General features: G+C 43.5%; 1 protein-coding gene across 1 annotated transcript in view; it reads left to right on the plus strand.

Moving 5' to 3' along the window:
• The window catches only part of LOC147034857 (extracellular calcium-sensing receptor-like), a 78,600-nt gene that overhangs the window by 48,118 nt on the left and 11,590 nt on the right, over positions 1-18,892 (plus strand). Inside the window, exons 6-7 of the mRNA XM_085890363.1 lie at positions 3,246-3,470; positions 4,496-4,619. Of these exons, the coding sequence (XP_085746489.1) occupies positions 3,246-3,470; positions 4,496-4,619 (349 nt within the window). The remainder of the gene's footprint in view (positions 1-3,245; positions 3,471-4,495; positions 4,620-18,892) is intronic.

Here is an 18,892-nt window from a genome sequence, read left to right on the forward strand (position 1 = left end):
CATCCCTACACCCGAGGGGAAGTTTTGCAAGCCAACATCTTTCTCACGGTTTGGGCCGGTTCGGGCTTTGAGAGAGTGCTGGCACATATTCATAAACAGCAGCAAACCCATTGTAGTTTTCCGGCCTTTGTTGTTTCTCTGCACTGGAATTCATAAACAGCCTACCAGACTGCTTGGACAAGCACATCGGCTGGCTTGCTTGTAATACATTTTAACACATTTTATAGCAAAGGAAAAAGGTTTGGGAACACAATTTGAAGCAGCCAGGACAATGGTTTGAATCCAGACACCTGATTAATGCAATTGCCAAATGTTTAAATGAGTCAAATGTTAAAATATGGATCTAATGGGGCCACCACCTGACATCCACACCTGGCATTCTGTTTCTTCTTACGAGCAGGGTACCTGCCCCATGGGTGATCTTGTTCCAAGAATGCAACATGTTCTTCTGACGCAAGCCTTTATTTGGGCATTGTAGTACGTCAACTACAGTATTGTTGGAAAAACAAACATTAAGCTATGTGCATGAAGGAAAAACATACCTTCTGCAATAATTCCAAAACACCTCACGACACTAGAAAATGTGGGGACAGAAATACTGCACTGTAAATGGTGGAGACTTGTAATATCCTCCCCAACCTGTAGACTGCACTACAAGATACGTACATCCCTCTCGCCCCTCCCCCATAAGACCACTGGCAAAGATAAAAAAAACACCTCTTTGCACTAACTGGGTTCATGCTGATCCTATGAGGCAAGTCTGGATAGAATCGGCCCACAATTGGAGGAGAAGTAGCGCGACAAATCATCAAACACACAAACACTGACCCATGAATTATCGTTAGGATAACGGAAGAAAGGGGAAAGTGATTGTGAATTTAATGTTCCATCTTTATTTACTTTTAAGATTGTTCTTAACACATGGGAACAGGAGCAACGCAAGCATGCTCGACCGAAAGGCATTTTCATGTGCCAACGTTCCCTATGCATATTTGTGTAATGTTAAGAGCAGGAAGAAATGGGGAGGGAAGGACAGTGAGTTAGGGGTGAGGGTGCATGTAATTGGAAGAGGGATATTGAGATATTGGGAAGAGGGGGGATGGACTTGGGGTTGGAAGGGGGATCGAGTACTTGGGGTTTGGGGTAGTTGAGGACTTCAAGAAGAAAGAGGGAGGGGTGACAGAGTTGGCTTGTGGGAGGGAGGGCAGAGAGGGTGACAGAGTTCGTATCGAGGGGTTTGAGGATTTGAAGAAAGGGAGAGGGGAGCACAGAGTTTGGGTGTGGTGGTGGAGGGTTAAAGACATGGTATTGTTTTTGGGTGTGGGGTGGGGGGGGGGGGTTGAGACCTGAATTCACATTTTACATTATGCAGAACTTCCATGGGTCTGTAGTTGTGTCTTTTGGTTCTGTTGGGTCTTTCAGGTTCTCTGGGCCTTTTATGTCCTAAAGTAATTTGGATCCCCTGGGTCTCCTAGGTAAGTGAGGTCCTCAAGTCCATGTGATCCACCTTCGTTTGTGGAATCAATCACCCCCTCCAATCAACTGTGATCCACTTTCATTTGATGAAACACAGGCTGCATTGAACCGTTTAAAATGGGGTGAAGCTGCTGGGATCTGTTGCACCCATGCTGAACTTCTCAAGGCTGGTGGAAATGCTGTACTTGTGTCGTTGCATGCAGTTCTGCGCTTCACCTGGAACACAGACATCAATCCAACTGACTGGTTGAGGGGCCTTATTGTCCCTCTCTGGAAAGGGAAGGGTGATCGCCAGGACGACAACCACTAGCGAGGGATGACGCCACTCTCATTTATAGGCAAGAGGCAAGGTCTTTGCTTGGAAAATTATTGATAGGGTACGCCACCTTCTGCTTGAGCACCAGTGCCCAGAGCAGTCAAGCTTTGCACCAAATTGGTGAACGATTGACCGTATCCTTGCTCTTCGGATGCACACAAATGAGAGTTTGGCAGGGGCTGCTGGCAGCCTATGTTGATCTCCACAAAGCATTCGATTCAGCGAATCAGGATACCCTCTGGAGGATTCTTGGTCTTCGTGGGGTGACAACAAAACTGATCACTCTGATGTCTGAACTATACTCTGGAACTGAGAGTGCTGTGAGGTGTGGTGATACCATCTCTGACAAATTTCCAGTTGTGACTGGAGTATGTTAGAGATGGGGACTGGCCTCCACACTTTTCAGTGCTTGTAGGGACTGGATTCTTGGGAGGATGTTAGAGAGATCAAGTTGTGTTGCATCGTTTGGGAATGTCAAGATCTCTGATCTTGATTTCGTAGATGATGCAGGGATCTTTGCGGAGACTCTAGATATCTGGTTGACATCCCTCGATGTGCTGAATGAGGAGTCGGAGCTGCTGGTATTATGGGATTCCTGGGTCAAAACTAAGAAACAGGCTTTCAATGATGTATTGGATGTTCCTATATTGTCTGTAACTGTTTGTGGTGAGGATGTTGAGGGTTCTCGGAGAGACTTCCTTACCTTGGCAGTGATATTCATGTTTCTGCTGGCTGCGAGCCAGAGGTCAACAGATATCTGGGTCGGGCCTGGGGCGTCATGAATTCACTGGATCATGGGGTGTGGCATGGCAGTACCTGTGCAGGAGGATGAAAGTCTGAGTCTTCATGTCCTTGGTTCTTCCAGTCTTGCTCTACGGTTGTGAGACTTCGACTTTGATCAGGAATCAGAGAGAGAGAGAGAGAGAGAGAGAGAGAGAGAGAGAGAGAGAGAGAGAGAGAGAGAGAGAGAGAGACATAATTCCTTTGGTTCAAGGTCACTTCGTTGAATCCTTGGCTATCGCTGTTCGGACTTTTTGTCCAATGAGTGATTGCTGAGAGAGACTCAAACGAGATTTGTAACCTGCATAGTCCGTAAGCATCAGCTGCGGTTGTTTGGGCATGTGGCTCATTTTCCTGACGCTGATCCTGCTCACCAGATTCTCTCAGCAAGGTATCCTTGTGAGTAGAGGATGCCAATGGGCCAACCACATGCCTCGTTGTTACAGCAGGTTGAGCAGCATCTCAAGGAGATGGTGATGGTCCAGGCATCTGCCTAGGGAATGGCTAGACGGAGGCATCTGGAGTACCGGTGGATAGTGGATGCAGCGACGCGCTGATTTTGATTTGATTCCATATTTGCATATTTTGATTTGATTTCATATTTGCTGATTTTGATTCCACATATGCTAGTGGTTGAAATTATTGCACTAAGAAAATAACCTTTTTCACTCAGTTACTCTTTTACCTGCAAAGAGTCCACTTTATTAATAATATTGGTGAAATTATGAGTTTTGATGAGAATGGAGATCCGCCTGCAATCTACGATCTCATAAATTGGCAACTTGAGAGCAATGGAGTGATGGATTTCAAAACTGTTGGTTCATACCGTTCAACACTTCCTGGTGAAAAGCTTTATGTGAATGAAACTAAAATGAAATGGAACGGGGGATCAAATCGGGTAAGAATCATTTTCTTCTCAATTACCCCCATTGTGTTCAAGTACAATTTAAAACTAGTGAAAGAAAACATGAAGTTGAAAAATTGATAATTGAAACATGAAGAGTAATCTCATACACAAAACTTTTTTATGGTGTTCAATCCAACATGTGGCTCCATTGAAAAAAATGGGAAAAACTTGGAAACGGAATTATTGGGAATATTCTGCATTAAACTTTTGTGTCATCAATCTGACACACATTTATATTTATTCTGTTTGAATTTCTTTATGTTCGGTATTTATTACCATAGAAGTTACCTGCTATAATATTTTGTAAATTCATCAACATTCATCTCTTTTAATACTTGGACCAGAATTATTTTAGAACCCTTCCATTCTGGATTGAAGTGGATTCAAGTGGATTCAAGAGCTTACACTGATAATTTCCTTCAGTAGATCAGAAAGGACATTATTAGCCCCTGTTGGACTTAGTCCAAAATGGCGGCTTATGGAATTGGTCTCGATTTTTTTTTGTCCATGTGTGTGTGTGCGTGCATCTGCAAACATATCATGGAAATGCATGGCCCAATTTTGTTCATAGTTTATAAAAAGACAACACATGACGGCATACATTTGCACATCTTTTTGTTTTGCGATGCAATCAAAGTTGTAAATACCCATTGTAGAACACGTCCTCACACATTTATTCGACATACATTTACTGATCTTGTTCAAACTTGGCACAAAGATAAAGAATGATTTCATACACATGCCTCTCAATTGTTTTTTCAGGTCAGATCCAAGATGGCCGACTGGCGGCCATTTTAGTTGTACATAAATATGGGGTGGCCCTTTAACTCCATACAACAAAATTATTGTAACAATGGGGGCTATGACATTTTATGTCTATTTCACTTGTTTCACAAGTATCTCTATAATATTACAAAGTGACACTTTGTATTTGAAACTGTCTGTGTCGTAAATGTGCCTGTTTGAGAACTACAACAAATTATCTTCAATCACTGTGAATCTTTCATTATTGACAGGTTCCTCAATCAGTTTGCAGTGACCCATGTATTCCTGGTACACGAAAGATGGGCCGTCAAGGAGAAGCAACTTGCTGTTTTGACTGCATTCCTTGCATCGCTGGAGAATTTTCTAATATCACTGGTAGGTGCATTTCTATGCTTGCATTTAAATTTTTAACTTGTTTATATATGATGTCCATAAGGAGTTGCATTAAAGGTACATAACATGATAAGCATTCAAAAAACATTTCAAATGCCATATGGTGTCAACATTCGCAGTAAAATTGACACAAATTCAGATATATGTCGTTCGAACTGGTCTGGAGACACTCGTCATGATTCGGGAAAATTTTGAATACCATTCAACTGGGTGAAGCATTTGTCATTACTTCAGCTTGTTGTAAATACACATTGCAAAATTAATAGCTGAACATGTCGAGGCATTAAGTCTAAAATGAAATGTTCTACTACAGTCAGAGATTCCTGATGATTATTAACTTCATTCAGCAATTTAATAATCAATTTATTTTGCAGCATGGATGTATTTGTTTGTGACATATAGCTGACAATCTGCAATTTAAAAAAAGGATATGTCTGAAGACATTTGATAACATAAACCACATTCTCCCCAGCAATAGTGTCAGAAAGAAAAACGTAGAAAATGTAAAGTCCAGGAAATATATGAGAAAATGCATTTTATGATAACCTGGGAGTGAATTCAGTTCACAGCGATATGCTTTTGCATCACATTGTTGTTTATACATTTTCACACACTGTAAACCTTGACAAAAAGAATGTGTCAAGTGCTTACCTCTGCACAGACTGTTTTTATGTATACTAGCAAATACCACCTGTCTCTTCACTGATGGGAATAGTAAGAGGTGGGAGAAAGAGGGGGGTAGGGGATACAGAGATGGGGGGGGGGAGAGGGGAGACAACATCAGGTGTAGTGGAGCGTTAATACAATTCATACTTTTTCATCATAATGATTCTGCATGGAATAACAGTGAAGATGGAAACAAAGTAATGTCTCAAATCCATTTTATACCAGCCATACTATAAATACCTCCCAGAGACAAACACCGCCCGGACATGTCTGGAGACAAACACCGCACAGATGCATGTGGAGCCAAGTCTTCTGGAGACAAACACTGCCTGGACATGTCTAGAGACAAACACAGCCTGGAGAAAAACACTGCCAGTACATGCCCGCAGACAAACATCACCTGGACATAACCACTATCAAGACACGTATGGAGTAAACACCATTTAGACATAACCAGCATCCGGATATGTCCAACAGAGAGAGCAAGAGGTGAGAGAGAGAGAGAGAGAGAGAGAGAGAGAGAGAGAGAGAGAGAGAGAGAGAGAGAGAGAGAGAGAGAGAGAGAGAGAGAGATATGTTTGGGGGGAGGGTGCTGCACTGTATTAGCAGGGGGTAGAGCAAGGATGTGACAAAGAGAGAGAGAGAGAGACAGAGACAGAGACAGAGACAGAGACAGAGACAGAGACAGAGACAGAGACAGAGACAGAGACAGAGACATAGAGAGAGAGAGAGAGAGAGAGAGAGAGAGAGAGAGAGAGAGAGAGAGAGAGAGAGAGAGAGAGAGAGAGAGAGAGAGAGAGAGAGATAGAGGAGGGAGTAAGCAGAGAGAATATGTTCTGCTTTATTAACAACAACAACACACACATACGCTCGGCCAATATCAGCAATTTTTTGGAAATTGGCTGATTGGAATCACTGTGATTACCGACTACAGTACATACTGTGTCCAACCCAAGAACCTTGAATAGCTTTCACCATTGATTTGCATGAATTTCAATGAACAAATTATTAAAAACAACATTACATTATAAACATTTCAAAGAGATGTGCTGCCAATCGTCATGTGACTGGTGGAAAAAAATTTGGTTCTGCAATTTCGAAAACACGTTAATATTGTAAACAGCTCAGAAATTGTGTGTTATCAAATGTAACTCACAAAGAGAAATCATTTAAACTTTGTAAAGCACACTGAGTCATATGAAAGAACCAATTTAGAATTACATGTTCCTCTACCTTGGAGCAACTGCCAATTGTTCATCCCGATTGGGACATCAACTGCACCACTATCAACTGTCGGGCGATTGACAAGTGGCTTAAGCACTCAAGCAAGCACTCCAATTAAATGGTTGATAAGGAACAGCTGGCTTGGCAAGCAATAACAATCACCGAATGTCATATTAAACACACACCTCATGGAGACACCTAAAATGTGAAATGTCTGAAATGGACAAATGACACTTTTTTCTAGCAGTTGGAACTGCTGATAATTTTAATTCTGGAGCTTAAATTTTGTAATTTGGCTTAGTTTAAGAGTTCCCGAGGTTATCGCTTGTGTGAAAATGAAATAAAGCATGAACGCTGGCATCCCCTGATGTTTATAAGCATTGCAATGGATTAAGAAATTTGAAGGTATGATGAGCTGTTAGATTATCCAAGTTTTTTTGGAAGTAACATTTGATGATATAAGTGAGGAAAGTGAAAAAAACAAGACTTTATCACGAATAAATTTTTGTGGCCTGTTCCAAGTCAATGCATGTTTGAACACGCCCAAAAATATAGCGGATTCAGACCCCAGCGAGGAAACCTAAGATGCGCCTTGAGATCCCATGGAAAGTGATGTCGCCGAGGATGCACCTGGTATAGGATATAATTAAATAAGGCCGTCAATTATCATCTCTCAAAGGAAAGTTTTAATTAACCCAAACAACCAATTTTCACTCAAACACTCCCTTGGAGTTCTCTTTGTATGCGTGCAAAGTTTCAAGCTGCAAGGTTTCATGATTTTGGAGTTAAATAAGAGACACACTGACACAATGACTCAAACCGGAACTAGTCCGGTTCCTAAAATAAGATACGTCTTCAAATTGTGAGTCGAATAGACTTCCCGTTCCCACACATTGTTTCGAGGGATGGGGGAGGGAAATGGCATTGAGTTTTGTGTGTTTCATTCCCTGAGTAATATCCCCAGGCCCAATTCTCGACTATCCAACTTTTGTCCTTCAGTCGAACAATCCATCTTTCAATCCCTCGTTAATCCCTCCGGCCTCCGTCTATCAATCCATCTCTCAACCCTTCTTTCACTACAGCTTCCCATCCATCGCCAGGCCCTCACTTCCAAAAGGTAACTCACAAACTCCTTAATCCTTACGATCATGCTATTTTTACCTTTCAAACCTCATAATTCTCATAAGAAACTTCCCTCACCTGAATCCCCCTGTTCATTCCACATCCGACAACACCACCACCACCACCACCATGTCACGAATAGTAATTACCTAATATTAGGTAATTTAATAATTACCTAACCATGCTCAGTTGCCTCAGTACAATGACCCGACTTAATTACTCCATTAACTCAATACCTGTCGGCAATAAATATACAGAGGATCCCTCAGAGTGTGCAAATCATCGTGAAATTGTTCATGAAAAATTAAATTATTTTCTTTATTTTCTTAAAATATTTCCTGCAAAATTCACCATTAAAACCCGAACATTGGTGCATCAATTATCGTCATTGTGTGAGATAAACAACAACTACTTCCTGCTCATAGGCTGGAATTTTCAATATTCCCTTTATACCAGTGTACTGAAAAAAATATCTGTATGAAAATAAATATTCAGTGGATATACTGAGCTGTGATACTAACAATGAACGAATCGAAGAAAGGTGTTCACAATCTTTAAATACCGTACTTGAACTACATGATTTACAAAAAGCTCTGATGGACTCAGTTACACCTGGAACTGTGGAACGTATGATGTCAAGACGAACCAGGAAGCAAATAGAGTAGGTTTATCTTTTAACCTTCAGCATCTGAGCACCATGCAAGCAATCATGTTTTTCTTTGCCCTCGTGGCAATTTTTTAAAGCAATTGGTTATTTATATGAATTGGGTGTGCCTTAGAAATCCTGTGCCAATTCAGTGATCTGCAATAGTGATACGGGTGTGAAGCGATGCGGGTATAATCATACCTGCACAGTGTCCATGATAGTTATTCTGGTATGACGACAGTGATTGATCATGACCTGTGACATTTACCAATACTGATCTCGCTCTGAAACAAAATCAATTTAAATAGCATTTAAAGGTGGAAGTAAAATAACCATTCTCATCATGGGGAAAAATACTTTGAAAATACATTTTAAAATATAGGAATACTTTAGGAATTAAAAATATGGGAATTCCTCTTGTGGGAGTACTTTGAAAAATTACCATGTGTCAATGATCTTTACATCCTACATGAATATGTAATGGATATTTGAACATTAGTATTTTTGGAACCTGTGTTAACAAAGCAATATATATATTTTATATATATATATAATACCGATACACCAGTATATACTGGAATGATATATATGTATGTATATAAATATATATATATATATATATATATATATATATATATATATATATATATATATATTCACAAAGCTTTCTTTCCAATCAACCAGAGACTACATCCTGAACTTCCACCAATCTCCACCCTGCTTGGGGTGGCATGTGTCTACTCAGAGGATCAATAGTTCATTCCCTTTTGTAATGGGGGAAACCAAATGCCCCCACCCCTACACTGGCCAGCCCACCCTGGCACAAATAAAAATATAAGACAAGACACCTTACCCTAACACTCTCAAATAGCACAAAGCTCCCACCATAATCACTGGGATTATCTTATGTCGACACATTTCTCATCCAAACACTTTTATTTGGCGGCACCACATTAACATCTGACTCATCTTGTGAGAAGGCCGTTTGCCACAATACTGTGTTTCCTTCCAAATTGTGTGTCCCCAACCCATCACTCCCTACACCTACCCTACCCTCTCGTAACCATCTGCTTCTTGCCACTAAATCTTGTGAAGGTGGAGAGGTTTCTAGCAAACCTTGACTCCAATTGTGCAACAGGCCCTAACGGCATCAGTGCTCGTTTCCTAAAATCCTGCACTGCTGCTCTTGCTCATCCTTTTTCTGCTCTGTTCACTCAATCATTCTCTCTGGGTCGGTTTCTATCTGCCTGGAAGTTATCTAATATCACTGCAACACACAAAACATCGTGCAAGGATGGATCCTCTTAACTACAGACTGAATAGCTTGTTTCCAATTGCAAGCAAGGATGTGGAATTTATCATTGCAGTTAACATGAAATCTTTTTTTTTCTCCAATGGCCTGAACTTAAATGGTTAGTTCAGTTTCAGACCCAGGCAATCGACCTTGGACATGCTGCTTCCACCCTCCCAAATATCTGAAGGTTGAGGGATGTCACAGCAGAGGGTGGAGTCATCAGCAAATACATAAATGGATTTTTCCAAAGTGTCAGAGACTGTTGATGAATATTCAGAATAGGACTAGACATAGAACACTGCCTTGGGGCACTCCAAACTTAACAGGGAGAGGATATGAAAAGATTCAGTGAAGAGCCCCTAGTTGGCTCCGTTTGAAGAGAATGTCAGTAAGCCATGTGTGGAATTAGCCTTCGATGCTATAGGCAAAGGTTTTGAGAGCAAGGCTGGGTGCCCAACTGTATAGAAAGCTCGAGTATGTCTAGAAAGATGGCCCTGATGTCAAGTCCAACATTGAGGGACTCCATTCATTGCTGGGAGAGTTGAAGCAGGACGTCCAAGATAGATTGACCTTTTCTAAATCGGAATTGATGATCTGAGATTAAGATGTTGGAGAAAAGGAAGGATTTCCTGTCAACTGTGATAATGGATTCAATGAGCTTGCTGAATACTGCAAGTCAGCTCAAAGGTTTGTAGTTCAGGGGATTCGTCTTTCCACCATTTTTATGCGATGTGGTGATGTTATCTGATATCCAAGCAGATGGAATATGACCAAGGGAAAATGATAGGGTGATGGATTAAGTGCTGAGGTGTGAGACAGGTTTGTAAAATATTCTTATGAAGAAGAAGAAGAATAAAAGGAGTAGGCATACCCCTGGGTACTCATGGAGAAATCAGGAAAGTGAAGCATTTTTATGTTTTTAAAAGTTTTTGTAGGAAGAATGAAGAAATGTTTCCTTCAATGAAGAGTTGGAGATATTGAGTTTGGAGATATTGAGAAAAGGGACAAATAAAGAATGAAGCACAGGAACTATGAGTAGAAGGAAATCCCAGCAGAATGGGAATATGTTTTGGAGTGAAATATATCGATATATATATATATATATATATATATATATATATATATATATATATATATATATATATATATATATATATATATATATATATATATATATATATATATGTTGAGATCAAGTTCCACCGCTGATTGAGATCTAGCAATGTCCACTCTGATCATGGTAGAAAAGAGCCTTTTAATTCACATAAAAAGAGTATATGACAGAAAGTGACACAGAGACTACCTACAGCATCCCAGCTCAGTCAAACTCTGGTCCACAAGCAGTTTTGTTTACTTTATATATACTTTTTCCTGCTCATCTCTTTTCATGATTTCCCCAACTTCCATCAGGTTTATATTTCCTTTCTTAGATATCGTATTCCTTCGAGGTAACAACACCCCAGCAATGTTTCTCTCCTGGAGTGGCACAGCCTTGATCTTTCACGAGCAAGAAGATCTGTTGTTGGTCAATGTGACAGGCAGATCTTTATCACAATTTATATTATCTTCTCATTCTACTGCCAGATGTTCCATTTTAAAGATGAATCAATAGAATGAACACAACACCTGTTTATACTTTTTAAAGGTTACTCTCGATCGTCTGAAGTAATTTCACCAATAATGGCTGTTTTTCAATGTTGGGAGATGTTCAACAGCTCCACATTTGCCCCTCTGTTACTTATAAACATAATGGAAAAGGAACAACACAATCATAATAATTTTTTCGAGATGGAATCTCGATGGATCGGCAAGGTGGCAGACGGGAGTCTTTTCTATCGGTGGTACACCCTTATGAGTAGCTCCAAGTGGGCCATAACTGTGGTGTAGCCTGCGGGCATGCAGGGCGGGGAATGATGATGATGCATGATGGGTATGATGATGGGAGGAGGGGTCGTCGTGGTCATCGGGTCTGCAATGGATATAAGGTGTGTGCGCCGCCTGAGGCGTTGTAGTAATGCTGTAGTCACCCGGCTTGTGCGTGTGCTGCATACGTAATAAAGGGGAGCCGCGGGCAAAGTACGCCCGTGCTCGCGCTTGTGCAACACAGCCCAGCTCGACTGTCCTCCCGCTCGTGTCTGCCTGCTAAGCATCTTCTATCAGTACAGCACAGTTCGCTGACGAGGATCTTCGAATCGGCGTGTGCAGTGCGGCAAATGACCCGTGCGGTTCCAAGCTACGGAGCCAAAGGTCTCGCCAGCACGAGCATGGCAGAGGGTCAGTGCACGGCGCATGAACGTGTGCCCGCCTTCGTCGGAATCGACTTCGGCCACGTCGAGTGGGCAACGGCCGCGCTCGGTGTTCGTTTTATTGAGGCACGTCAGATCGGGGGAATGATTTCTGCAGAGCCACGGCTAGAGAACGAGGACACGCGGTTTGGCTCGAACGCGGCGTTGGGCGTCGCACAAGCTCTGAAGAATGTCCGGGGTCTCGATGGTCGGGGCACAGCAGATGGTCCGGGGGTCAGCGCGATGGGCCAGGCACGCACGGCCACGCACACGGTCTGCGGCGCGGGTCGTGGGCAAGCGTTGCAATGCAATCACTCGGGCGGCGGTCTGAGCACTCGAGGTCGTCTACGGTGTGTGGGGCGAGGGTCATCGCCCATGCTGCCCATGTTGAACCTGGTTTCAGTTGGTCCTACGGTGACAGGACCGATGCCAGTGAATGTCGAGGTGATCGGGGCACTGATCGGGTGTTGAATTGAGGCCACTCGTGCTGCCCGCGCATCGCGCGCGTACACCGGCGAAGCGGTTGCGCCACTTGCAGCGCCTGACGTCTCGGTGCTTTACCGGGGGCGAAGCGCCCTACTCTCGGTGTTCGTGGGGCGAGGGGAGGGGCCCGTCCTTTTGGGTCGGGACTGGCCGGCGCACCTCGGGCTGGATCTCCAGTTCGTACCTCCAGGTGTGCCGATGCTCTCTTCGATGCTTTCGTCGGGTACCGAGGGCGAGGTTCTGGCGGCGGGAGCCGCGTCGATGCGACGGGAGCGGCCGTTCATTGCTGCCTGCAACGGCGGTGTGCGGTTCGGGAGCAGCAGGGGCCGTGCCAGCTCTCGCGATGGGCTCTCGCGCGTCGGCGGCGTGCATGATGCGAGGTGCGGTGTTGTTCGAGCAGCTTCAACAGGTTGCGGTGAGCCCGTGGCGTTAAAGGAAGTCGCGAGTCATGACATCGAGTCAACAATCAAGAATCGGACTCGTGATGAGGGTTATGAGTTGCTGTGCATTGCATATTTGTTTTTCCTTGCTCTAGTGATGCAGTTTAACGTTGTTGAAATAAATGCCAGCAGTTCCCGTGTGAGAGTGGCTTTGGCGGAGATCAATCGATGGGTTTTGCGGTATGGTCAATGTGATGTGGTGGCTTTGGGAGCGGTGGTGGTGAATAAAAAGGTTTGGTTGGCCTTCCATTGCCCCGAGCCACGGGTAGTTGTTTTATCAGGTGCTGGGATTTTATAAAAAAAAACGCGCTGTACGGAAAAATTAGTTTGCAATGATTCCAGTGGTGTTCCTATTGGTTTATGACGAGCCTGTACTTAAAGTGTGGTTTAAATGGAATTGCTACCGTCTAGCTGCCGGGTGGGTCTCGGAGATCGACTCGGAGCCAAGACTGGTGCGCTGGTCAGCGTTACCCCCACCTCTAGTTGCGAGCGCAGCTCTCTGTGTTCGCTCAAGGCCGTTTAGACGGGCATTGGCGTCTCAACTGATTGTGGTGCGTGGGTTGTTTTGGAGCATTAAGTGCGTACAGCCAGCGGCGCTGTTCAGCGCCCCCAGCCAAGGTCGATCGAGGCTGGCGCTGGCGCCACAGCTTCCAGACAGCGGGCTTCCGGCCTCGGAATGTTTATCTACGTCGGGTCTGCCTGGGGGGAGTGGGCCGGAGGCATTTGATGGTGCCGGGGGAGGTTTGCTCGGGAGATCGCCACGGCCTCGCCGAGGACCATGTCAGCATGAGCCGCCTGGGGGCGTTTCCGCTGTGTAGAGCTGCCGTGCTTTTCGCCTTGCTGCTTCATATCGGTAACGCGGCCAGAATTTGGGAGGTGCTGTGTCTTCGGAATCTGGCCGGGGCAGCTCCATTAGCTCGCTTTCACGCAGTATATGATGTGGTGTGCTGTTATACTTCGCTGTTTTCATTTTTCGTGCCTTGTCGACTATTATACCGAAGTCCTTCATGTTGTTTATGCTTATTATAGTGGTGATCATTTAATAATCATACTTTTAGGAGGGAGGAGTGTGGTGTAGCCTGTGGGCATGCAGGGCGGGGCATGATGATGATGCATGATGGGCATGATGATGGGAGGAGGGGTCGTCGTGGTCATCGGGTCTGCAATGGATATAAGGTGTGCGCGCCGCCTGAGGCGTTGTAGTAATGCTGTAGTCGCCCGGCTTGTGCGTGTGCTGCATACGTAATAAAGGGGAGCCGCGGGCAAAGTACGCCCGCGCTCGCGCTTGTGCAACACAGCCTGGCTCGACTGTCCTCCCACTCGTGTCTGCCTGCTAAGCATCTTCTATCAGTACATCACAATAACGTCATGAAAGCTCTGCCCGCACTTTCTAGCCTCATATAAAAGCCCCCCCTCTACCATCCTGACCGGCCCACCAATACCCCACCCCTCTGTAGAATAGTGGATACATTTCAACAATTATGACTTGAATATAGGTCATGAGGAAGCAAAATTACTTTTCAAAAACAACACTCAAAAATTATTTCACACACAAAAAAGATACATATATTTTTAGCTAACTAAGGTTCGTTATGAACAACAAGTAAGAATATATTTTGGCTATCTATTTTGTTCTTTATGAACAACAAACAAAAATATATTTTTTATTAACTGCAAGCCAGAGTATATTTTGGCTATCTATTGTGTTCTTTATGAACAACAAACAAGAATATAATTTTTATAAACTGCAAGCCAGAGTAAAAAGAAAGTTTAAAAATCCCAATATTTTCCAACGAGGCAATGTTTAGATAATATTTCTTTCCATCCCCGTCATCGGTGTAAGCAATTCGAGACACTCATCCAATGTGAGTTTGAGTAGAGTGTTCTTTATGAACAACAAGTCATTTTTTAAAAGTTTTTTATCAATCCCAAAGCACTAGTGTCTATACTTTCATATTTCCCCCAAAATAATAATAATAATAATAATAATAATAATAATAATAATACCACAATCACGGTGTCTCGACTAAATTTTAAACTAGGCTCTTCATTTTCTGGGTTTTCTGGGTCTTCAGAGATGGTTGGTTCAGGAAACTTCATGCACCACCATTCTCGTCACTGTGGTAAATTTTCTCTCACACACACACACACACACACACACACACACACACACACACACACACACACACACACACACACACACACACACACACACACACACACACACACATACACATCATTACTTTTATGCATGCAAGGATGAAAATAACACTGAATATCATAGGGCCAACAATCAATATGTGGAATATCCATGTTCCCTCTTTACCAAACACTTCCATTACCCATGATCTGAACTCTTCATCCTTAAAATAGTCATAGTACTATGCAGTCATGGTACTTCCTGAGGTGTTCCGCTAGGTCACAGAAATATACCATTAATGATGTCTGGGATTCTGCAAGATTATTTATTTGTATCCTTATATCTATCCATGTCCCAGTTATCCCTTCATGTAACAATATGCCTTTTTACAGGCATACAATGCCTTTGTCCCCTTCATCCTGTGGCACACGAGATGCATAATTGTATAAAAGGGCCCTATAAGTGTTTTCCCATATACGCCTTCCTCATGCAATTGATCCCAATGTTTACCTTTTTCTTCCCTGTGCACCCTGTCACAACGCATTCCTTGTTTCCCCTACCATTGACCTACCAAACATTCTGATCTCTATGACATTCCCAAAATGCCCTCACTATTTGTTATTGTCCATATTATCATGATTAGACACATGCTAATCAAACACTGCCACATCTATCATAAACCTCCAGTAACATTCTTTCTCTTTTCGATTTCCCGTATCCTTCTGCAATGAGATGCGTGAATCCATGATTGGCTTACCTTTTCTTGACAGCTCCTTGGGTAATCAATAATACCTGAAAAAAGTCCAGTCCACTGTGTCTTCAGGACGTTCCTCCATTCGAACACCCTGTTGTCAAACTCTTTCACAATATTTATTAGCATCACAAGAGTTAATCTTCATGTATATATGTCCATATATTTTACCAATAATTATATGTACTGTTTGGCCTTGCACTTACAGTGGTGACCGGGATCCCAGAGCCCTGAGCTCAAGTTTCATTTACCACTAAACGAACCCCAGAGGGCTAACTCAGCCTGTCACTCCTTCAAGACTGGCAAGAAAAATGAACATCAGTACACTGGTAATAGGGGCACCCCATCAGCAGCAAAGTCATGCTCCAACCAGTGATGCAACCAACAGCTCAAAGGCAGCGCACACCACAACCATTTGATAATACACATAGCTTCTTCCAAAACTTTTGATTTTATAAATTTTCGATTTTCTCCAACCACTGCAAGTTCTTGAATGTACCATATTCTCAGCACCTCCTTCTACATCATCCCCCTTTTTTCTTGTGCAGCTCATTTTTATGAGCCAGAACGAGCAAACCTTTTGGGTAACCACTTTGTTGTGGGGGCTGGGTATCAGCAGCGAGCACGACCGCTAGAGGGAGCAGTAGAGTCCATGCACTTTGGCTGGGTATTCAAAATCCTGTCCCGTTTCATTGTAGTAGACTGTACAGTGCAAAGTAAACTAATGCTCCGAGCTCAAATACAAAAAAACAGATGTAAACAGCCCCACGGTCTACCATTGTCACAGAAATAAAATTGTCCGATGAAATCTCAAGAATTTCGGAGCAGGAAGTGCACGGAGAGCCTTCACAGGTACGGTGGCCGCTATGATATGAAAAACTGGTTTTTAAAATACCAACCAATGCTGAAGTCAGAAGACAACAAATGCAGATCTCAACGTAAACAAAGATGTTGTGAATTCTGCCTGCTTGAACCGACCCATGGGTTCACACCACTACCTTCACCACAGATCCATGTGCTCACCTGCACCGACCACTTGCTCACCCACTGACCCAGACGATCCTGATGGTGCAATTATCCCAATCGCCCCTTTCCGTCCTGGTGTTGCAGACACGCCTTGCGGACCCTTGTCTCCAGCATTGCCATCCATGTTTATCAGGTGTTCCTGGCCTACCCCCATCACCACGAGGGCTAATCATGCCATCATGACCACTCGGGCCCAGAGGTCCGATAGGTCCTGAACCACCAACAGTTCCACTGCCTCCCGCTTCTCCAGTCGGTCCAGACAACCCAGTGGCTCCCTGAGCTCCACTGATACAAACTGGTCTATGATGTTGTCACAGTCAGTAATTACCCCTGCAGAGCAAGGTCACAGTCTGCCTTGCATTCTGCAGACCATTTACTCGCCCTTTGTCCACAATAGGCCCCTCTTGGCTCCCTGGTGGTTGACGGGCTCCCCTCCTTCCTCCTGGGTGGAGTCCTCCTTCGGGGTCTGTTTTCACCATCGGAGTGGCCCGAATAGGAATATATACATTTCTGCTGCCAAGGTTGGCACACACTGGCCAGAGAAATCATAATCAGCCTAGTCGCCCATGTGACGTGTGCTTCTGTGATGGGAAGTCTTTACCTAGCCACACCTTCAAACAAGAGATATTTACACATCCATAATTAATTTCTACCCTGTCTATAAATTACATATGCTGCCCTATCAGTCAGTGTCATGTGAAACAAATGACTTACTCTGACAGCTGCTCATCACATGACAGTCTCGTCATAACCACTCGAATGCTAATTCTGCTCTTCAAGCTTGCTCCTCAACACCAGACAACCCTAGAATTAATTCGTTCAGTCTCTGTGCCCGGCTAAGTTGCGTATGTAATTATCTCCACAGCCACAATAAACTGCGTATGCGTTCGACCCACACATTAAAACATATACAAATTAATTTAGACACATTTCAGAACTATTTGACTCTATATTAAATTGCTTTTTTTAATTTCCAACTGCGATTAAATAATTCTCAATTAAATTCGTCTTGTATGGACTCCTGGACTTGGAGATCACAATCAAGGCTTTCTTCGGCACATCTGCCACAATTTTTCCAGTTGACTCGTTTTTGAGTCGTTATAAACTCTCAAAGAGGAACACGACCCCCACCTTTAACCTTCAGGCAAAGCGCACACATTCCTCCACTACACAATGGGGCATCCTTCCCTCTGTGGGGCATCATTCCCTCCCACCTTCCATTTCCACACATCGTTTTCACGAGCAGCCTAGCTTCGTCTGCTGTTCTTTCAGCACCTTGCTTTAAATTTCCAAAAATTATCAGATTTTAATCTCAACTCATGTTCTTTTAATGGATGGTCCATCGATTTTGAGTTGGCTGCACTGTGACCTTCCCTTCCTTCAGCATTATTTATTTGTCATGCTTCTTCCTTACACATCTTACAAGCTTCAAGTTTGGTTCGGGCTCATTCACATATGCATATCTTAATGAATGTTATTCTAGGAATGCATATGGGTACTTTTATATTCATTCATAGCATGATTCTAATTGATCACATGACCTAGGTCGATCATTTCCGTTACAGCTTTATTTTCCCACTTTTCCATGATAATTTCTAGAGTATTCTTGGACTGGTCAGTATTTTGCCCGGGGTGTTCTCGGGCTGGGTCGGGTGTCTTTCTCACCTTTCCAGGAACCCTCACACTCCCTTGCACACCTTCCACGTCCTCAATCTCCCACAGAAATACCTTGTCTCTCGGAGATTTCTCAGGTTAGCCTTCCAGCGTTTGCCCTCAATCTCCCCTCCAGACCATGTCCTGCAGAGTTTTCTCAGGTCAGCATTCTCGCATCTCCCCTTCAACCTCCCCTTTGGACTCTAAACCCTCCCGGGGTACCCCTGTTTTTTGATGTGTATAAAAGCTCCCTCTTTCCGCTCTTTTAAGAAAAGGACAGATTACCAAGAACAGCGAACCTGTATGTCCCGGTGCGAGAAAAAGAGGCAGTTCTTACCTTATCTTTAAGCCGGCCAGCTTGTGTCCTCTTTTTGTCTCACCAAGGCAGCAGTTCCCTCTCCCCCCTGGTCTGTCTTATCCTGTCCATGACGCCAAATATTGAGATCAAGTTCCACCGCTCCGGCATGCTTAATATTTATTCCATTAATACCGCTTCCACCGCTTAATATTTTGGCATGCCCCTTT

This window comes from Eptatretus burgeri, chromosome 1, assembly GCF_056783735.1.
Source record: "Eptatretus burgeri isolate ZD-2024b chromosome 1, Ebu_testis_v1, whole genome shotgun sequence".
Classification (NCBI taxonomy): domain Eukaryota; kingdom Metazoa; phylum Chordata; class Myxini; order Myxiniformes; family Myxinidae; genus Eptatretus; species Eptatretus burgeri.